This window comes from Colossoma macropomum, unplaced genomic scaffold (genome assembly GCF_904425465.1).
Source record: "Colossoma macropomum unplaced genomic scaffold, Colossoma_macropomum, whole genome shotgun sequence".
In the NCBI taxonomy this organism is placed as follows: Eukaryota; Metazoa; Chordata; class Actinopteri; order Characiformes; family Serrasalmidae; genus Colossoma; species Colossoma macropomum.
In genome coordinates, this window is record NW_023494788.1 from 8474580 (window position 1) to 8493811 (window position 19232).

Genomic DNA, 19232 nt, shown 5'->3' on the forward strand with positions numbered 1-19232 from the left:
CAGACAGTGAGAGCTCTGCGGCTCTGTCCTTTGCTTTCCCAGAGGAGAAATGGCCCCGTTACTTACTTCACAGCATGCATTCCCCTGCTAATATAATATTCCCTTTTTCCCTCAGAAGCATTTTCTGGGAAAAAGACAGTATCTTAACAAGGCAAACTATTTAATATCACTGACGTCTCCCTCTGGTCCACCCGTCATCAGCTGAGAGAGCACATGAATAGGCCCGCCGAGTGGAATCTTGTGTAGAGTGACTTTGTTTTTATGGCCAACGTCACTCTTATCTGGCAATTACACGATATCCTTTCAGACAAATGCAGATGTGTGAGTGGAAGGGGGTGGCAAAACTGTTTATCAGTGCTCTACAAATGCTACTTAAGTTAGACACGCACACAGAAATACACACACGAAGAAAGAACCAGGCAAAGCAGCTGGATTTCTACAGTGCCGTTTCATACTGAAAGACTGCAGCGTTATAATTGGAACTGGTGTCCTTCCAGTTACACGTGTTGGATGAAGTTCATACAATACATACAAAAAGAAACCAAAATGTTCTTCTTAAAAACTTTTATTGTAGGTGTGATAGAAAGAGGTCAGCAGCATCATGGCTGACCCCTCCTAAACATCAACAAACTATTAGGTCATCATTGCCTGGCACCATGGACAGCAGTCACCACACCCTCTACTGCACCTTGTTTCATGACTAGCACACAGACAGATGGTGGAGTCTTAGAATCAGAATAATCTGTTTAATACTAACAGCAATAATAATAATAATAATAATAATGATAATTATAATAATAATACCAATAACACCACCACCGCCACTACTACTACTACTACTAATAATAATAAAAATAATAGCAATAACAACAATACTACTACTACAAATAACAATAATAAATATAATAGCAATAACGACAATATTACTACTACTACTACTACTAATAATAATAATAATTATTATTATTATAATTATTATGCTTCTGATGATACAAATAATCTGACAAATTTAGACTTTTCATCTCCTTTTTTATTTTATTTTTATTTTTTTCCACCAGCTGCTGTTTAGAATCTCTGAACATTTCATGATGAACAGACCAACAGTAATGGACTAAAATTACTTCTTATTAAAATCTCATTACATTAACATGCATTACAAATAAGAATGCTTTTCCCTTCTCCTATAAAGCTGCCATGCTAAAGATTAAGAAGTTTTCATTGATGATTTTAGTGATGATTTGCACAACATGTGCAGTTAAAGATTACAGACAAGGATGAGGCTTTCATTCAGGTGGAATATGACCTGGAGTTCACATTATCTACACTGCAATATTATCTACACTGCAATATGAGCAAAAGTGCTATAAAAACCACTCTGCACAAAGTGGAAGTGGAGAAGCTGGTAGAGAACCAGTCGGCAGGTCTAGGCTTTGGTTTCTCTCTCTCAAAACTGTTAGTTTCATAGTAGTTACTGGATACTGTATAATAGTTACTAGATAATAAGCCCTAAGATCTTTAACTGAACAAACAGACCTGCTGTTTATACAGACTAACTGGAAGATCTCATGCAGCCCTGACCCCAGATCCATCTCTTGACTGATTGACCGAATCACCATCCAGCTCCACCACCACTGCACACATCTGAACCATAAGAATAGCTCAGCCAGTTTGCATCGAAGTCCATGTAGTTACTAAATAATAGGCCTTCGTATGTAATAAGCCTGGAATATTAAGGGGTTAAACAGCCCTCCACAGGGCTTCAGAGGAACGCTGAAACAGCTGCCTATTGGCTTCTGTTATAGTTCTGCTCTTACGTTTTTATTTTATTTTATTCTTTTACTCTAAGATGATTTTTTTCAGATTTACCACTATTTTAGCATTGCAGTTCATGTAATTACTGCATATTTAACCTTAGTATGTAATAAGCTTGGGATATAAATAAATACATTGATTAATAACAGTAGAATCAGCTGTTTTGTGTAAATTAAGAAAGTATGTAGCAGTAAATATAAAGGTTCGTGAACAATATATGCCTTGAATGAATTGTTGTAGGACCCTTACATTACTTTTAAAAAGGCTCTTCACAGCCACATATCTCGTTTACATAAATATTTCTTTATAAGCCCATTCATTAAAAGGTTCTTAAGAGAACTGAATGTGGTTCTTCTGTGAAACAGAATCATATTTGGCACTTGTGTTTTTAGGAGAATTTCACAGATGTCTTTAAAAAGTTATGAATATGTTGAATGGTGCTTGAAGAAAAGGCAAAATAGAATCTAAAGAAAATGCATTTTTTCAGATTTTTCACTATTTAATCATTATGAACATCACATATAAAAACTGAGAAGACTCGTGCACGTTCATAGTTGGTTTTAGATAGTAAATAAAATGACTAGGTTCGTGTTCTAGACACTGTGACTCCTATCACCATCCCTGTAAACAAACCTGAGTTGCTAAGCTTCTCTACAATGAAACATTTCAAACCAGCCTGAATGCCTTTGTTTACATCTCTATGATTGAGTTATGCAGACATGTTGAATAATCATCAAACTTAAAATGGCCTGTTTGTATGAAATGATGCCACAGAAGCATCTGATCTTCAACTGCAGACACATTTAAAACCTATTGTGGTTAATTGAAAGTGGTTTGCGTTTCATGTTCTGATTTAGTCCCGAATATTCTCAAGCAACACAAGCATGACTAAAGCTATTCCCACATGTCCAAAAACAAATGTTATTGCAGAAATTCCTTCAAGGGGAATCAGAACTGGCAGTGGCATAATTTCATTTGGCATGAGTAAAATGTCATGCCAGTCCCTGTCCGTCTATTTGCTGTTGCTTTGACGCAAATGCCTCTGAAAAACAGAGCGGCCTTAGGTAAACGAAATGAGTGCTGTGGAGCCATCGTGTCCACTCCTCCACCTCGCCTCAACTTTCTAAACAGAATTTCTTTTCAGCCTCTAAAATGGATTAAGGTTACGATTATTTTTAGATGTGCATTTATAGCACCAGGAGTTTTCTTAATCTAATTTGCAGAGCTCTGGGGGCCAGTTCAGCATGTTTCAGAATGTTATCATATGTCTGATTTGAGTATAGATGAAAATGTATAGAGATTTGGTCTCAATGGGAGTAAACAGTGCATGTGAATGGAGTCTCTGGATGTGTCATATGAGATAAGGGTTCCTCTATTGGGAAATATACAGAACATTCGGAGATAATTTGAACTTTAATTTAATTTTACAAATGTGACACTATCTACACCTTCAGTCAAATACAGTACAAAGATAAGTCTGATTTAATAAGAATTAAAGCCACTCAAAAAACAGATTTTCAAAAGAATGTTGGTACGTTGTCATCTATCAAAAGTGTCCATTCTGAGACAAAATAGTGAAAATTATTTCCTTTAAAAATAATGAATTCTTCTAAAAACAGTAAAGTAATTAACAGGTGTGACTGGTGTGTTATAGTATATACAGTACAGTGCAAAAGTCAAAGACCACCCTTAATTATTTAATTTCTATTAAAAATAGTCATTAACTAAATATAATATCAGCATTTTCAGTGTTCAGTGTGCCATCATTTGCCTTTATTACAGCTTCCATTCTTTTCGGTAGACTTGTTTTCAATTTTTTAATTGCAGTGATATTTTTCACAATTGGTTGCATTTTCTGCTTCTGACAATCAAAGTAATCCCAAACACATTCAGTGATGTTGAGGTTAGAAACTTCTGTTTCTTCACTTATGCCCAACTCCATTTCTTATTTTCACCCCTACGCCTTGTCTACCCCTACCCCACCTCTAATTCTTCAGTGATATGAAGCTGAAGTCAGCTATTCGCCAGCTTCTCATTCGAATTTCCCCATTCCACCTTAAATGGAGCAGCAGTTACATTCTGTCACTTCAGGCATCAGTACTGCTGGACTATTTAAAGTGGAGTGGGAAATTTAGCTAGCTAGCTACTGAGACATCAGCACACTATTGGCGAATTTCTATGCTTGGTATGAAGAAAAGGACCATAATACATGAAATGACTTTAAACTAAGACAATACAATGGTTTTCGTCATTTTTAACAGTAAATTCTCACATTTGTGGTTTTTATTGGTCGCTTGCACAGCCATTTTGACGTTTTTTCTTTTTTTCTCATAACACTTCACTTGGAGTGAGACTCTGAAAAACCTCCGTTTGGAGGGCCATGTAGCCGTAACACTTAACCCTACCCCTCTATCTCAACAAAAATCGGGACACACTACCCCTAGACGTGAATGTGCAAAGCGAAGGGCTAAGGGCTAAGTGGTAGGCGCAAGGGTTCAAATGGGATTGGCCCTTGGTTTCCTTTGACTTTCCCCTTTCTTATGCAAGTGGATTACCTTATATATAATCTCCTTAGAAATGTCTCCGGAAATATGAATGAAAACCTTGTACTTAAAGGATATCCTGACTGGAAATTATATAAATGAAAGGTGGTCTCTGACTTTCGCACAGTATTTTAACTGCTCCAGGCAAAGGCGCAAATGTTATTTGCACAATGCAAATACTTGACTGAAGCAACACTGCAAGAGGTCTGATATCTCAGCAAACCGCTCAAAAACAACAGCATTAAACAGAATCATGTGCCTAATTCAGCACCGACGGTGTATAGCAGCAGGCCATAAAAATAAACCCAGGTGAAATTTTTTCTGAAGGACAAGTTTATGGATGTGGGAGACGTTTGAAATCTTACATGTAGTTGTTGGCTAGGGGCATGTTTGGATTGAGCTATCTGAGTCATTAGGTATTGCAAGACTGCAAGAAGTATCCTGGAATTTATTTCTTATCTCTGGATAACAGCTTCAACAGAAACTGTAAACTGAGAAACCTCCCTTTCTAGACCTCGGGATCTTTTCTAAATTGTTACCTCACCATTAGGTCTAGCTTTAATGATGTTGGATTGGTTTCCCAAACATGACTTAAGCTTGGCCATAAATCAATGACCACATTCACATGTTTTCATACCGCAGGGCCATGCAGAAAACAGTATGGTTATAAAAAATGTCTGTACATTAACGGCCTAATAAATTAGGCCTATACTACAGTAAATTGTTAATGTGTCCAGAACACTTTTTGGAATCTGTAACGAGTTTAATCTGAAGCTTCAGGTTTTAAAGGTGTGTCCCCTGGTCCTGGGACTTCAGGTGAGGAAGGAAGGGAAGGTGCTGAAGGAATCTGAATCTGTGGAGGAAGTTCATGCAGAAGGGCAGATTGTAACAGGACTGATCGCTGAAGTATGCGCTGTTAATGCCGTGGACTGTCTTCCTCCAGCTCTTTATTCCTCTCTCCTCGTCTGTCCCTACACAAAGAGAACGAGAGGAAAAGAAGGCACATGTAAAACTGGCAGGTGTCCAGAGTTGTACTGTATGTTGATTTATCACTGAAAATGATTTATGGCCAAGCTTAAGCCTTGTTTGGGAAACCGATCCAACATCATTAAATCTACACTTAACGATGAAGTAACAATTTAGAAAATGTCTCAAGGTCTCAAAAGGGAGGCTTTCCTTTAGGGCCTGTCAACAGAGATTTCTCAGTTTACAGTACAGTTTCTGTTTCTTTCACAGTCCGTCAGATATGGGAGTTACCTGGAATCGTGTTGTCTAGAACAAATCCAAAGAAACCACCAATGAACATGTGGGTGGTGAAAAGCACCATGATTAGTTGATCCAATTCTGTTATGCCTGTTAAAAATACATCCCATGGTCAATAAAACAGTCATATAAAATGGTCATACAGATATACTAAGCATAGAGTAAGACATGGAAGTGTGCAGGGCCATATAATGCATGTGTGCGTAACAAAAAGATTGGCTATGGATGTTCCCTGGCTGATTACTGTCCATCTGACAAATGCTACGATGAGCTCACTTGGTCAGGAGTTCAATGTGCCAGCTTAGGGCGCTAAGGCCAAAAGACTGTCTGTAATATGCTTAAGGGTGCCTAATATAGGACACTTTTGTTTATGGTAAAGCTCGGCACTTTGAGCACTGTTTACCATGCAATGGGAGAAAGATTAGGGCAAAGGTCAGTCTGAGGTCAGGTGGGAGTGATGTTGAAAAAAGGCGCTATTCGGAGAAGGTCCATTCCTAAATGAAGTGAGGAGATTACCGTAAAACAGAGACTTCTAAAGAGGATTGGCAGATAAGTAGGCCTTGCCTTAAGAGCCCAGACAATGCTCCTCACCCCTAACGCTAAGCCTTTGTGGCATGGGCTACTTGCACCGAATGACCCATGATGGCTGTGAGCACATCTCAGGCCTCTTAAATGAGAATCTCTTCAACATTTCTGCATAATTCAGTTGTTAAGACCCTTTGTTGAGCACAAAAAGTCATTAATTATCTTTACAGTGGCTGGTGAACCAGGGACTACAATATCTAAAACACAAATATAGCCATTTTCTTTACTATCCAAAATGACCAGAGAACCTACACAAGTCTTCTGAGTTTTTACATGTGATGCTATAATAGTTAAATAGTGGTAAATATGAAAAAATGCATTTTCTTTAGGTTCTATTTTGCCTTGCACCCTGAATGTACCTCCACACTATAAATGTCTTTTTTAAACTATGTTTTAGACCAAAACCTCTTCTTCAAGCACCATTCAATATATTCATAACCTTTCAGAGACATCTGAGGAATTCTCCTTTAAAAATGTAGGTGCCAACTATGGTTCTATTTCACAGAAGAACCACATTTTTTCTCTTAAGAACCTTTTAATGAATGGGCAAATAAAGAATTGTTTTTTGTAAATGTGATTTAGTTGTGAAGAGCCTTTTCAAAGGTTAGAGAACCTGCACATAATGTAAAGGGCCTACAACAATTTAAATTTTTCCCACAAGCACACATTCAAGACACAAACTGTTCAGGAACCTTTATATTTACCGCTACAACCTTAATTTACACAAAACAGCTGATTCTAATCATTTTTTAATTATTTTACAAAACTAAAAGCAAACTAATTTTTTCTCATTTACAAACATGTCAACATTTATGCAAGTGCTCTTATTGTGCTGTCCATTTTTATTTTCCCAACTTTGTGAAAAGATTGGAATTGTTTCCAGTAATGTGTTCTCACCTCTCCCTTCACCCCTCACTGCTTGCTAGCAGCTCAATACAGAGTCACAACATTTCCCACAAAGCATTAACTAGCATCCTAGTTAATCTGAGAACAATTTTTCAGCGAAGAAAATATGTTATTTATATAAAAAAAATATATGAGTCCATTTCCATTCTGCTGGCAGAATAGCCACTAGGGGGACTGCTGAGAAAGGCTACGAGTAGAAGCACATTTTCATTCCCAGAAAAGTTGGAAGTTCAAAAGTTCAAAACTCCAGTTGATGTCCAACATGTTCTACATGCACATGTAAAGAACACACTATCCATATCTGCACATTCTTCTCTTTTTTGTGTAAATGATAAAAAAAAAGGTTTTTATGTATAATAAACCAGCTGTAAAAGATAAATATAATTACTAAGGCTCACACGATACAGCACACTAATATAGGAACATATGGACATACTGGACAGCTTTAGAAAATGCACATCACACATGAACCGGCAAAGATCGAGGCAAGCTCTGCCTCTGAAATAACATTCCCATGTTTCCATACCATATCTACTGATTCTTGAAAGCTCAACGTGCACTTGGCCATGTAAAGATTTTGAAAATTAAAAACAGGTGTGCCACTGTCAACATTATAACTCCTTACATGGCCAGAGTCCGCTGATGGGCCCAAGTGTTATTACACAATTCTATAAGCTAAGAATAGCTCAGTCAGTTTGCACTGTAGGCCATGCAGTCACTGAACAATAAGTCTTAGTCTGCCGTAAGCCTGATTTTAAGGGGTTAATTGTCTTTTTTGGTATTTATTACTAATACAGTACAAGCCTGAAGTGGTGAAATTAGCAGATTAGTTACAATACTGTGCAGGTTAGTTACAAGTACAAGTTATTATAACAATATGAATTATTAAGTACAAATTATTTGTTTTTCAATGTCAGGAAAAAAACATAAAACATATATTCAACACAAAATTACACAGAAGCCTTAACTAAACATATGAATTTGTATGAATATATGAAAAATCTAAAATTTTAGGGCATTTAACATATCCCTTTGCCAGCTTCGATTCTTTTAAGGAGACTTGCTTTCAGTATTTTTTAGGCTCTGGTCCGTGAAACTTTCCTTGGCATCTCAGAAATCCAGCTTTAGGTGTTCTAGTGTAAATGTAATTTTTAAAACTATTTTCTTTTCTCAGTAACAGCTTCTTTCAGCATTCTTTCAAACTGAGTTGTCTTTGTACAGTTGAAGCATATGTGAATTTTTCATACCTTGATTTTCTTCCTATCTCTCCCTTAAATTTGTATGTATTTTTTTTTATTTGTGTGTTATTTATTTTCCTTCCTTATACAAGTGGATTATCTAATATCTAATTATCTAATCTAATAACAATGTCAACACCTTTTGTTGGGAGGACAAAGCTGTAACTCATTGGTTATAAGAGAAAGCAATGAAGAGTTAAAGCGGCAGCAAGGCGCACAAAAGTGGAGTGGACAATATAAATACTGATAGATTTGACATTTTACCTAGTTAAAAATGAACTTGTACTTAAAGGCTAGTCTTTTGAATCATATCTTGCTTCCTAGCTCTCTTAACATGTTACAGCACCAGTCAGAACTTAGTTCAGACCCATGATGCATCTCAAACAATGCACATTCTGCTTTCTTTTACTTACATGTATTTACCACAATTTAAATGATAAAATCATCCAACTCACATTGTTTGTTGAAATGTAAACACATGATTATGAAAGCTAACAACTGCGGAAAATAGTTAAATAATCATGATCAGGCGATTGTTTTAGAATTGTAACAGCAAATGATACTGTAAGACCACAGTACTGCATTTGTGTTGTCTTTCTCTGCGTTGTCTCTACATCCCTGATTCAGCTAATGAAAGACTTCTTCATGAGCTGATGATCAAGTGTATTAAAGCATGAACAACTGGCTGGGGGTGCTGCCTCAGTTTATCTAGGCCCTTTAACAGACTTCCTCCTGTGCTAATGCAGAAGTGTCCTAACTTATCCATAAAGAGCCAGTGTTACTGTAGAGTTTCAGTCCAAACAAGCTGATTCTATGAGTTTAATCATCTGGTCTCTGCCTTTAAACTGATCATGTGATCCTGCTTTATGGGAATGAAAACCTGCAGCCACACTGGCCCTGTGCAGGTAAGACTGGTCACCTCTGTGCTAGTAGGACAACTCTGTGGATATTTGGCCCCCAAGATCTTTAGCCATGGTGATGCACATACCAATGTTCTCCAATGAGACAACAAAGTACATTCAATTCAATTCAATACAGTAACTGGATTTCAGGAATTTAGATTCTATAGACTTTCTTAGTGCTTTGAAAGCAGACATTTCTTACCTGTGTTAATCATGTCTGGGTTTGAATGAAACCACGTCGGCAGGACAAGGCCACTGAAGGTTGAAAAACCAAGGATCAGCAGATTTCTGGAAGAGTTCAAGTCCACATACTACAAGAAAACAGACATTTAAAAAAATATTATTTTAAATGTGGTTTTACACCCAGTGGCATGAAGCATCGACACCCTTTTGGTTACCCCAGTTAAACAAAGTGAGACAGTCAGCCATCACCAATAAAGCAGTCATCATAGAAAGGTTGTTCTACCTGCCCCTTGTGAACAGTTACTCCTATGGTGAAACCCTGTCATCAAAACAGTTACTGATCACCTGTCTGTTCACGCTACACTCAATAATTCTTACATGATTGACTGCTTCATAGTGCAAACAGGAGAGAACATGTCAAAACTGATTGTTCATGTTGCTTAATGAGGCAGTAAACATTGTTTTCAGTACAGTAACAAACAGTTGAAAGCATCTAAATAAATTTCTACATTGATTTTGTACAGTACTTTTGTTTGGTTGTCATGCTCTGTATGGATCACAAGGTTTTAACCAATTTCATTTATATTGTTCAGCAGTAAAAATGATACAAGAAATCACACAAATTCTGCCTGGTACATTCATTTCCACCGTGCACTGTGTCCCTTCAGCAGAGCTGCTCTGTGAGCTACAGTATATGAAGTATATTTACTAAGTAAGATGTGTTGGTGACTATATTACAATTTCTCAGCATTAATCATTTGTCATGTTAAATAATTACTTGTTACAGTTAAGTGTGTGTGAGTTGTAGACTGGACTCCATCTGAGAAGAATCCAGTGCTAAGTTGAATATGTTTGTGCTGAACACAGGTCAGCTCTTCGTCCAGCCAAGGATTGTTCGCCTATAATGTTACCCTGTACTTTGCCGTCTGGCTAGCTTTATCATTAGACTCATGAGTAACCTGTAATGAGGGCAGCCTAAATGAGCAACATCTATGGCCTAAAACAAGTGACGCATTTAATTTACTTGATTCAACTGTGTACATAATTTCAACATATTCTATATTATTTTAATAGTGTCGTCCTATTATACGCACAGAGGAACGTTATTAACCTCTCCTTTTATTTTTTCCTTTGCCACCCCTGTAAAATCACTGGGTCTAACCTGGCTGCCTCTAGAATCAGTGTATGAGTGTGTGAACAACTGAAAGCTGGTTCTTTTTCTGTAAATGGTAAATTATATAGGATAGCAAAGGGCTGGTCACTGATCAATGGGAATGAAGTGAAATTTTGGCCACAGAAAAAATAGCACTTTTGGTTTTTGACCAATTTTGACCAAAAATATAAAGATTAAATATGCCTACGACGAAAGGTCAATTCATGACATGAAATGTCAAAGCATGAATTCTGTTGGATGACCAACTGTTCACTGTTAAAGATGTTACATTTCGTGGCACATACTACAGCCTTCATACTATAATCATTTTAGTAAGTTTATTTTATGTGAACTGTTTTTATTTGTCAGCTTTTTTCAGCTTTCAGTTTCGGTTTTTGACTGAATGTATCTTGAATTTTAGTTTCTGTTTTGGCCAAGAATTTCCATTCAGTGCATCATTTCTGATCAGTGTTATACATTAAATCACATGTCAAGCACCAGTCCTCGCAGGCCAAAACACTGCAGACTTCAGCACGGTGCCTCATTAAAAACACCTGATTCAGCTCATTGGCTAATTAGCAAGGCCTTCATGAACTGAATTCAGAGCCTTAGATGATTAAATTGATAACTACCACAGTGGCCCATTTTGTGCTTGATGCTGGTCCCACCCCAGCAGATACACTCTCAGTCCAACTTTGCGCCCTGACTGCTTCTTTCTGAGCCAATGAGTGCAGATAAAACACATTTTGCCAACTGCTGTGTTCTGTGGATCTGCAGACTTGCTCTGTGTTTCTCTTCACTCTCACATGCCTGATTCATGAAGGGCTCTTTAATTAGCTGAGGGGTTGGGTTAGGGACTATGAACTAGGGCAGGATATTACATAGCTGTAATTATTGCTAATCAATATCATGATATCAGCTTTTACAACACTGATACTGCAGATGTCTGTGCATTTAAGTCTGTAACCATTCAGTGAAGGTTTTAATGTGCGCTGACTAGGTCTGGTTGATATGGCTTAAAAAAAATACTGATATTATTTAATCTCATGCACTCTTTCTGAAATGACAGAGTGGTTGTGAGATCTGCAAACTTGGATGTAAACAAATTCTTTACTGCAATGAGAAGTAAAAAAACAGTAAAAAATGTGAAAAATAATTAAGGCCTCTATAGCACTTCATGAACAACCACTGGTTGCAATTTTTAAGTACTAAATATTTATCCGCCCTGTCTTTCTCAGAATGCATTTATATTTTTATCACTCTTATACAGGCTAATTGTGATGGGCGAAATGCAACATTATGAGTCTTTCCTGTACTAATGGTGCAACTGCTTGAACTGGGTATTGAACCTGGCTCTTCCATGGGGAATGGGTGTTATACACTATGCTATCCTACCAATGTATGTGTTGCATTATCGTTTGCTCCATTTTGCTCTGAGGCTAAACACGTTCATACTTGCAAGACAAGGAGGGACAGCAAGACCACTACAACTACCACGGTGTTCAGGAGACACACACAAAATGTGTATTAAAATCATAGTGATATTCACAATGTTGCCTAATTATGTATCCCCTAAAATAAATATTTGATACATTGCCTAGCCCTGAGTATTGTGAGGATGTTTGGATAAAAATGATTTATCCAAACATCCTCTTTGGAAATCATTTTTTCAAAGCATCACAGGCTGATCTTCAATTATGTCACATCAAAGGTTGACTAATGTGTTTCTAATACATTACCAGCCGTATCACAAACACAATATGTAGGATTATAATTGTAATATGGGTGTTTCGTCCATTTTGTTCATTATGAGCAAACAGTGCTTTTGGGCAACAAGAAACAAACATCTCTAGTGCTCACTGCCAGAGCGGATATACAGAAGAAGGCAAGCTGGTAAATCTGGTTTCAGCCCAAACTAATAAAGTGCCTGGAAGGCTGGAGGGGAAATGTTTGACAATATTTTTCTTTCAGTAGCACCTGCGCACTATGTACGCAGAACAACTCTACTATCTAGGCTGTACAAAATGGTGTCAGTTTCATTAATCTATTTCTTTAAGGTGTCATATGTAGACTGAAGGTTTTGCTTACACTAGGATCAATGTTGGTCACTGGTTTATTTTGCTAATCTTTCCTCTGTATGATCCCAGTGCCACTATAATATACTGAGTTATCCTACTTGTATCCTAACAGCACTGACGTGACCCAGAGGAGGATGGGTTCTGTTTCTAAGTTGGGTTCCTCTCAGTGTTTCTTCCTCATGCTTTTATGGAGATGCTTTCTTTTGCGTCTTGGTTCTTCTGAGTCGTTCTTCCTCACGTTTTCAGGGAATTTCTCATTTTGAGTCCTGGTTCTTCTGAGTCGTTCTTCCTCATGTTTTCAGGGAATTTCTCATTTTGAGTCCTGGTTCTTCTGAGTCGTTCTTCCTCACGTTTTCAGGGAATTTCTCATTTTGAGTCCTGGTTCTTCTGAGTCGTTCTTCCTCACGTTTTCAGGGAATTTCTCCTTTTGAGTCTTGGTTCTTCTGAGTCGTTCTTCCTCACATTTTCAGGGAATTTCTCCTTTTGAGTCTTGGTTCTTCTGAGTTGTTCTTCCTCACCTTCTCAGGGAGATGTTTTCTTTTGAGTCTTGGATCCTCTCAATCCTTCTCCCTCATGCTCTTTCCTTTTTCCTTTCACGTCTTTGTTCCTCTCAGTGTTTCGTCTTTATGCTTCTAAGAAGTTTCGCACGCTCTTAAGGACTTTTTCCTTTTGAGTCTCAGTTCTTCCCAGTGGTTCTTCATGCTCTTAGGGAGTTTTACTTTGAGTCTCGGTTCTTCTCAGTGGTTCTTCATGCTCTTAGGGAGTTTTCCTTTATGGTCTCGGTTCTTCTCAGTGGTTCTTCATGCTCTTTGGGAGTTTTCCTTTTGAGCCTCGGTTCTTCTCAGTGGTTCTTCATGCTCTTAGGGAGTTTTCCTTTTGAGCCTCGTTCTCTCATGGTTCTTCATGCTCTAGGGATTTTACTTTGAGTCTCGGTTCTTCTCAGTGGTTCTTCATGCTCTTAGGGAGTTTTCCTTTATGGTCTCGTTCTTCTCAGTGGTTCTTCATGCTCTTTGGGAGTTTTCCTTTTGAGCCTCGGTTCTTCTCAGTGGTTCTTCATGCTCTTAGGGAGTTTTCCTTTTGAGCCTCGGTTCTTCTCAGTGGTTCTTCAGGCTCTTAGGGAGTTTTCCTTTTGAGTCTCGGTTCTTCTCAGTGGTTCTTCATGCTCTTAGGGAGTTTTCTTTTGGGTCTCGGTTCTTCTCAGTGGTTCTTCATGCTCTTAGGGAGTTTTCCTTTAGGGTCTCGGTTCTTCTCAGTGGTTCTTCATGCTCTTTGGGAGTTTTACTTTGAGTCTCGGTTCTTCTCAGTGGTTCTTCATGCTCTTAGGGAGTTTTCCTTTTGAGCCTCGGTTCTTCTCAGTGGTTCTTCATGCTCTTAGGGAGTTTTCCTTTTGAGTCTCGGTTCTTCTCAGTGGTTCTTCAGGCTCTTAGGGAGTTTTCCTTTTGAGCCTCGGTTCTTCTCAGTGGTTCTTCATGCTCTTAGGGAGTTTTCCTTTTGAGCCTCGGTTCTTCTCAGTGGTTCTTCATGCTCTTAGGGAGTTTTCCTTTTGAGTCTCGGTTCTTCTCAGTGGTTCTTCATGCTCTTTGGGAGTTTTCCTTTTGAGCCTCGGTTCTTCTCAGTGGTTCTTCATGCTCTTAGGGAGTTTTCCTTTTGAGTCTCGGTTCTTCCCAGTGGTTCTTCATGCTCTTAGGGAGTTTTTTCTTTTGAGTCTCCGTTCTTCTCAGTGGTTCTTCATGCTCTTAGGGAGTTTTCTTTTGAGTCTCGGTTCTTCTCAGTGGTTCTTCATGCTCTTAGGGAGTTTTCCTTTAGAGTCTTGGTTCTTCTCAGTGGTTCTTCATGCTCTTTGGGAGTTTTCCTTTAGGGTAACGATTCTTCTCAGTGGTTCTCCCTCATGCTTTCAGGGAGTCTTGGTTTCTCTCAGTGATGGGGGCCTCATTCAGGGGCCACTCTCACATTTCTGTAATGCTTCTCTGGAACAATGTTTGCTGTAAAAAGTGCTATAAAAATAAAACTGTAAATGAACTTCACTATATGTAATGTGGGACTGCTCTGGGGCCATGAGGAGTAAGCCTGAGTATTTCAAAAGGAGGTTAGGTCAAGGTTGTAATACTGATGCGTTTTCAGCACAGGGGCCTTGTCTTCTTTGTTCTTTTAACAATACTTAATCCTTTCTAGGCACTAAGTACTCACTTTACTTTTCTAAGCAAAGTAATCACAGTGACCTAGGTCACATATAAGCCCCTAAGTCAGGCACAAGAGCATGTAAACATAATGTGAACATAATGTCCCCACTGGTGACGGACTAGCTGACCACTTACAGGTTGGTCAGGAGTTCAAAGGGTCAGCTTAGGGTGATAAGGTAAAATGCTTGGCAATAATATGCTTAAGGGGTCTATAGTACACTCTGGATAAACAGGTCAAAAGGTGACAGGACCATGGTGGAGAATGAATTCTGTTTGAATGTTTTAATTAATATACTTTCAGTGTACCAAATTTATTTAGCACCAAATTTATTTATAATGTTTGCTAGTAAATGTTTTATTTTGTGCTCTGTTTTTGTTTGACCATTAAGCCCTTTGAGCTACAAGATCATGATTCAATATTTACATAGACTATTAACCAATATTTATTATTTTTTTATTACTGTATCCATATCATACATTAATATTTTTATTATTATTATTATTTTTATTATTTCTTTGTTTCATTAAACAGGAAACTGAAACTGTGCTTTTTCCAATTAGTCCAATGCAGAAGGTTCCAGAGGTGTCATATGACTTGGGCTCGAGTCCGACTCGAGTCACGAATTTGATGACTTGAGACTCGACTCGGGAAAATCTAGAAAGACTTGCGACTCGACTTTGACTTGAACACCAATGACTCTGACTCGGACTTCATCGTTAAGACTCGGAAAGACTCTAGAAAGCAGAAGAAACGTGGAGGCAGTCTGACTGCAGACGGCTACACATGCTCAGTTTATTTTGTTTCAGAAGACAAGCGAAGCATTTAGAGTTCAACTTCACCTCCATTAGCTGGAAACAGGTGAAGCATCAACAGCGTCAATACGTCCTCACTTAGAACTTAACTCTTACTAGAGAAACTCACCAGGCGAACTGACCGTTTTCCTCATGACAGCAAAACAAAAGAAACACAGCTCTCTCAAATTGACCGATCAATGGCGCAACAGTGAGGCGGGGGAACGTAACTGCTGCACCATTTAAGGTGGAACAAAAAATTCGACCAAGAAGCTGCTGGCGAAAAACGTCAACTTCAGCTTCGTACATTCAGCATTATTTTGCTGTCTTTTCTGTAAACTTTGTTCAGCTCGGTCGTTTTGGTTTCTGTTTTCATTTAAATTCTATTCAAACGCCATTGTTTTTAGTTTGCTGAGCTAGTTTAATGCTGAGCTAGTTTTAGTGCTGAGTTGGTTTTTATTTTAATCCTGTGCGCCCAGTGTTCACAAAAAGCATCAAAAATTATCTTCAAATATAAAGTTTTTAAATTAAGTTCAATAGTACTTTTACTCTTTGTGTATACCAGTAAATAAAAAAAAGTTCTAAAAAGAACCACGAACACTCAAGGAACAGTTTGCATTATTATAGGGTAGAACCTTTTTAAGAGAGTGGTTATCTGTGTACCATGGATTTTGTTGGAAGGGTAAAAAAAAATTATGAAACATCAATGTACAGCCACACACTACTTACAAGCTGCCATTAAAGGGTTATAGTACTGTTACCATTATTCGATGTTGTGGCCTTAAATTAGCTGAAGACTGCAGACTGACTTGTTTAGGACTCGAAGATTAGGACTCTTGACTTGGGACTCCACTTGAGACTTGCCTGTACTGACTTGGGAATTTAATCAAGACTCGACTATCTTGACTTGCGACTTGACTCGGGACTTGAGTCTTACTTGTTACTTGCAACTTAGTGACTTGTTCCCACCTCTGGATGGTTTTTGGTACCTGCTCAAGATTAGTACAAATAGGACCTAACAGTTCTCGAGAGTGCTCTCTTCTTTGTTTGGTAACACCACAAGAGCGTACACAACTATGGTAATTTGTCAAAAGCAATTCATTGAACGATTACTTTGTAAAGAGTTCACAAAAGTAACATAGGCTAGGTAGGAAGTTAATGCTAACATTAATAGCATTTATGCAAGCAAACAAGATATTTGCCAAATTAGATGCTTTAGAATGATATAAAATGACCAAAAGGCAACTTTAATCATTAACTGCAGTTATTATGGCATTTCCTCAACTAGGTGGATGAACCAGACCTAGAATGACAAGTTCTGTTGGCTCCCTTTTGGCTGAATCTAATATATTTTCAATGTGTAATGGAAAAACACCCATCATGCTACACCTAGAATCAGACCACTGATTAATAACTTGGCAGCTCCGAAAATGAAAGTTCATTTAGTCTTACGTACCATCCAATCTTGTGGTGAGCACACTTTTGCCAAAATGCAAATGTGATCTTTTAGCATAAACAGCATTAACGTTTGGCAGCACAAAAAACACTTTCTCATAATTACTGTTTTCACAAAACCTGTTCTACAGTGCACCTTAAAGCCTGAATGTCTGACCACAAAATGCTATGAATTTCAGTAACACGTTACAGTTCTGGTCCACAAAAAACCATTTATTAATACTTAACTAATGATTTCATCACAGTGAATTAATGCATAGACCAATAATTAAAACATCAGGAAAAAATGAAGTGTATACATTAATTAAAAATAGCATCAGATATAAATATGATAAATTTGCAAATTTATGGCATTATAACATATTTATGCATCATTCACATTATAGGCTTATAACCAATGTCAAAAAAGGTAGTAAACATACTCAGAATATTAAAGAATGTATAATTTGTCGTAATTGTTGTGTTAATATATATGAATGATACATTATGTTAATTGGTTGATATTTATATTGTTTAATTAGAAAAGCATTCATATCCATTAGCTTACCAATAATGTAATCTGCTAAAGGTATATCAATACATCATATGACATATAACCCTTTTCTAACAGCATTAAAAAATTTGTTTATTATATTTAATTAAATAATTGAGGTAATCATTTTGCATGACAGTGACAGTTAAATTTTAAGTCATTATTTAGTATATTTAAATATCATTAGTTAATATATTAATATAGTCTATTTGATCTACATTCAGCATTATGTAATTATAAAGTCACAATGTAAATATATGTTAACAAGTCACTGGTTAATATATTAATATATCATTAATTAATTATGGACAGACTGTAACCAGAAATAGTGTCTATGCTAATTCAGTCCCATCCAACTTTATTTACTGTTATTCTCTTGTTATCAGTCATCACTTCTATCACTGAACTAAAATTTTCCCAAAGGCTAAAATCACATTAACCAATGGTAAAAACACTGGAAGGTTTAACGGATTAACACCGATGCTAATGTGAAACACTTTGTTGCAGAACGCATGCGCCGCAAGCCCTCTGCGTGTGACTGAAATTATGCCTGGACAATACTCTGTTGGCTATGTAGCCTTAGTGATGTGAACCTGATGTGCGCTGAGACAACTGGAACAATATTTAAGGATGGACAGAATTAAAACACTCTGTATATCCTTTCATCTCACAAAACTCAGATTAATTTTAGCCTAGGTTTGTCCGGCAGCATTATGGACCCTCCTGCCTTGTACGTCCCTGAGTAAGACAGAAAGGGGGGAAAAACAAAAACAGTGTAAGCTCATCTGTCTCTGAGCCTGATCTTGCTAATACGCGCCCGTAATCATCTTAGATTAAAACCAAACAAAAAAGGCCGTACATTTGGAAGAAAAACGTCTGGTATCATTTTAAACACATCCACAAAAATAAGGCTGAGCAAACTTCTCTTCTGTTTCAGCAGCGCTAATTTGACCTGAAACGCATCATATTTTATGCTGCAAGACACGTTTTGTTTGTGTGTTTTAATAAATGCTCTTCACTGATAACGCTGTGTAGTGTTTTTCAGTGAATTCACTGAGAAATAATTTACTTCTTGTACACAGTAAATTAATGACATATGAATGTATTAACTGATCATTTTTAAATACATATTTACATCATGACTACTTGGGGGGACAACATATTGAATTAATGATAAATTTAGACAAGTTACATGATATATAAATATGATGACTAATGATGTGCAGACATGTCAAGCAATGAATTGTATCATGTATCATTATCAAATGTATCATTACATACTGTCTTCTCTCCAGGCATATCTTTACTGATTTAATTAATCGGTATCACATTGCGAGTGTGTGAAACTAAGTCCAGCCCTTGTCATGTAAATGTAATTAAAACTGTTTACAAAATGTTAAAGGCATCAAAAGGACAATGTAAAGAATATCATAAAAAACAAAACTTTTGTAAGACAGCGACGCCATTGAGTTTCCTGCCAATTACTGTATTGGTTATTAGCAAATAATTTGTGTTAACCTACATCAACTCTATTAGACATTATGCATTATACAAAGGGTCTTAAAGGGTTTTAAAAGTTACTCATATTTGATTCAGTTCTTTATTAACAT

General features: G+C 37.3%; 1 protein-coding gene across 1 annotated transcript in view; it reads right to left on the minus strand.

The window, feature by feature from the left end:
* Positions 1 to 4271: 4271 nt before the first annotated feature.
* The window catches only part of si:dkey-106n21.1 (solute carrier family 23 member 1), a 60401-nt gene continuing 45440 nt past the window's right edge, over positions 4272 to 19232 (minus strand). The window contains exons 10-12 of the mRNA XM_036568245.1: positions 9452 to 9560; positions 5613 to 5708; positions 4272 to 5326 (exon numbers count right to left, since the gene is read on the minus strand). Of these exons, the coding sequence (XP_036424138.1) occupies positions 5139 to 5326; positions 5613 to 5708; positions 9452 to 9560 (393 nt within the window). The 3' untranslated portion in view covers positions 4272 to 5138. The remainder of the gene's footprint in view (positions 5327 to 5612; positions 5709 to 9451; positions 9561 to 19232) is intronic.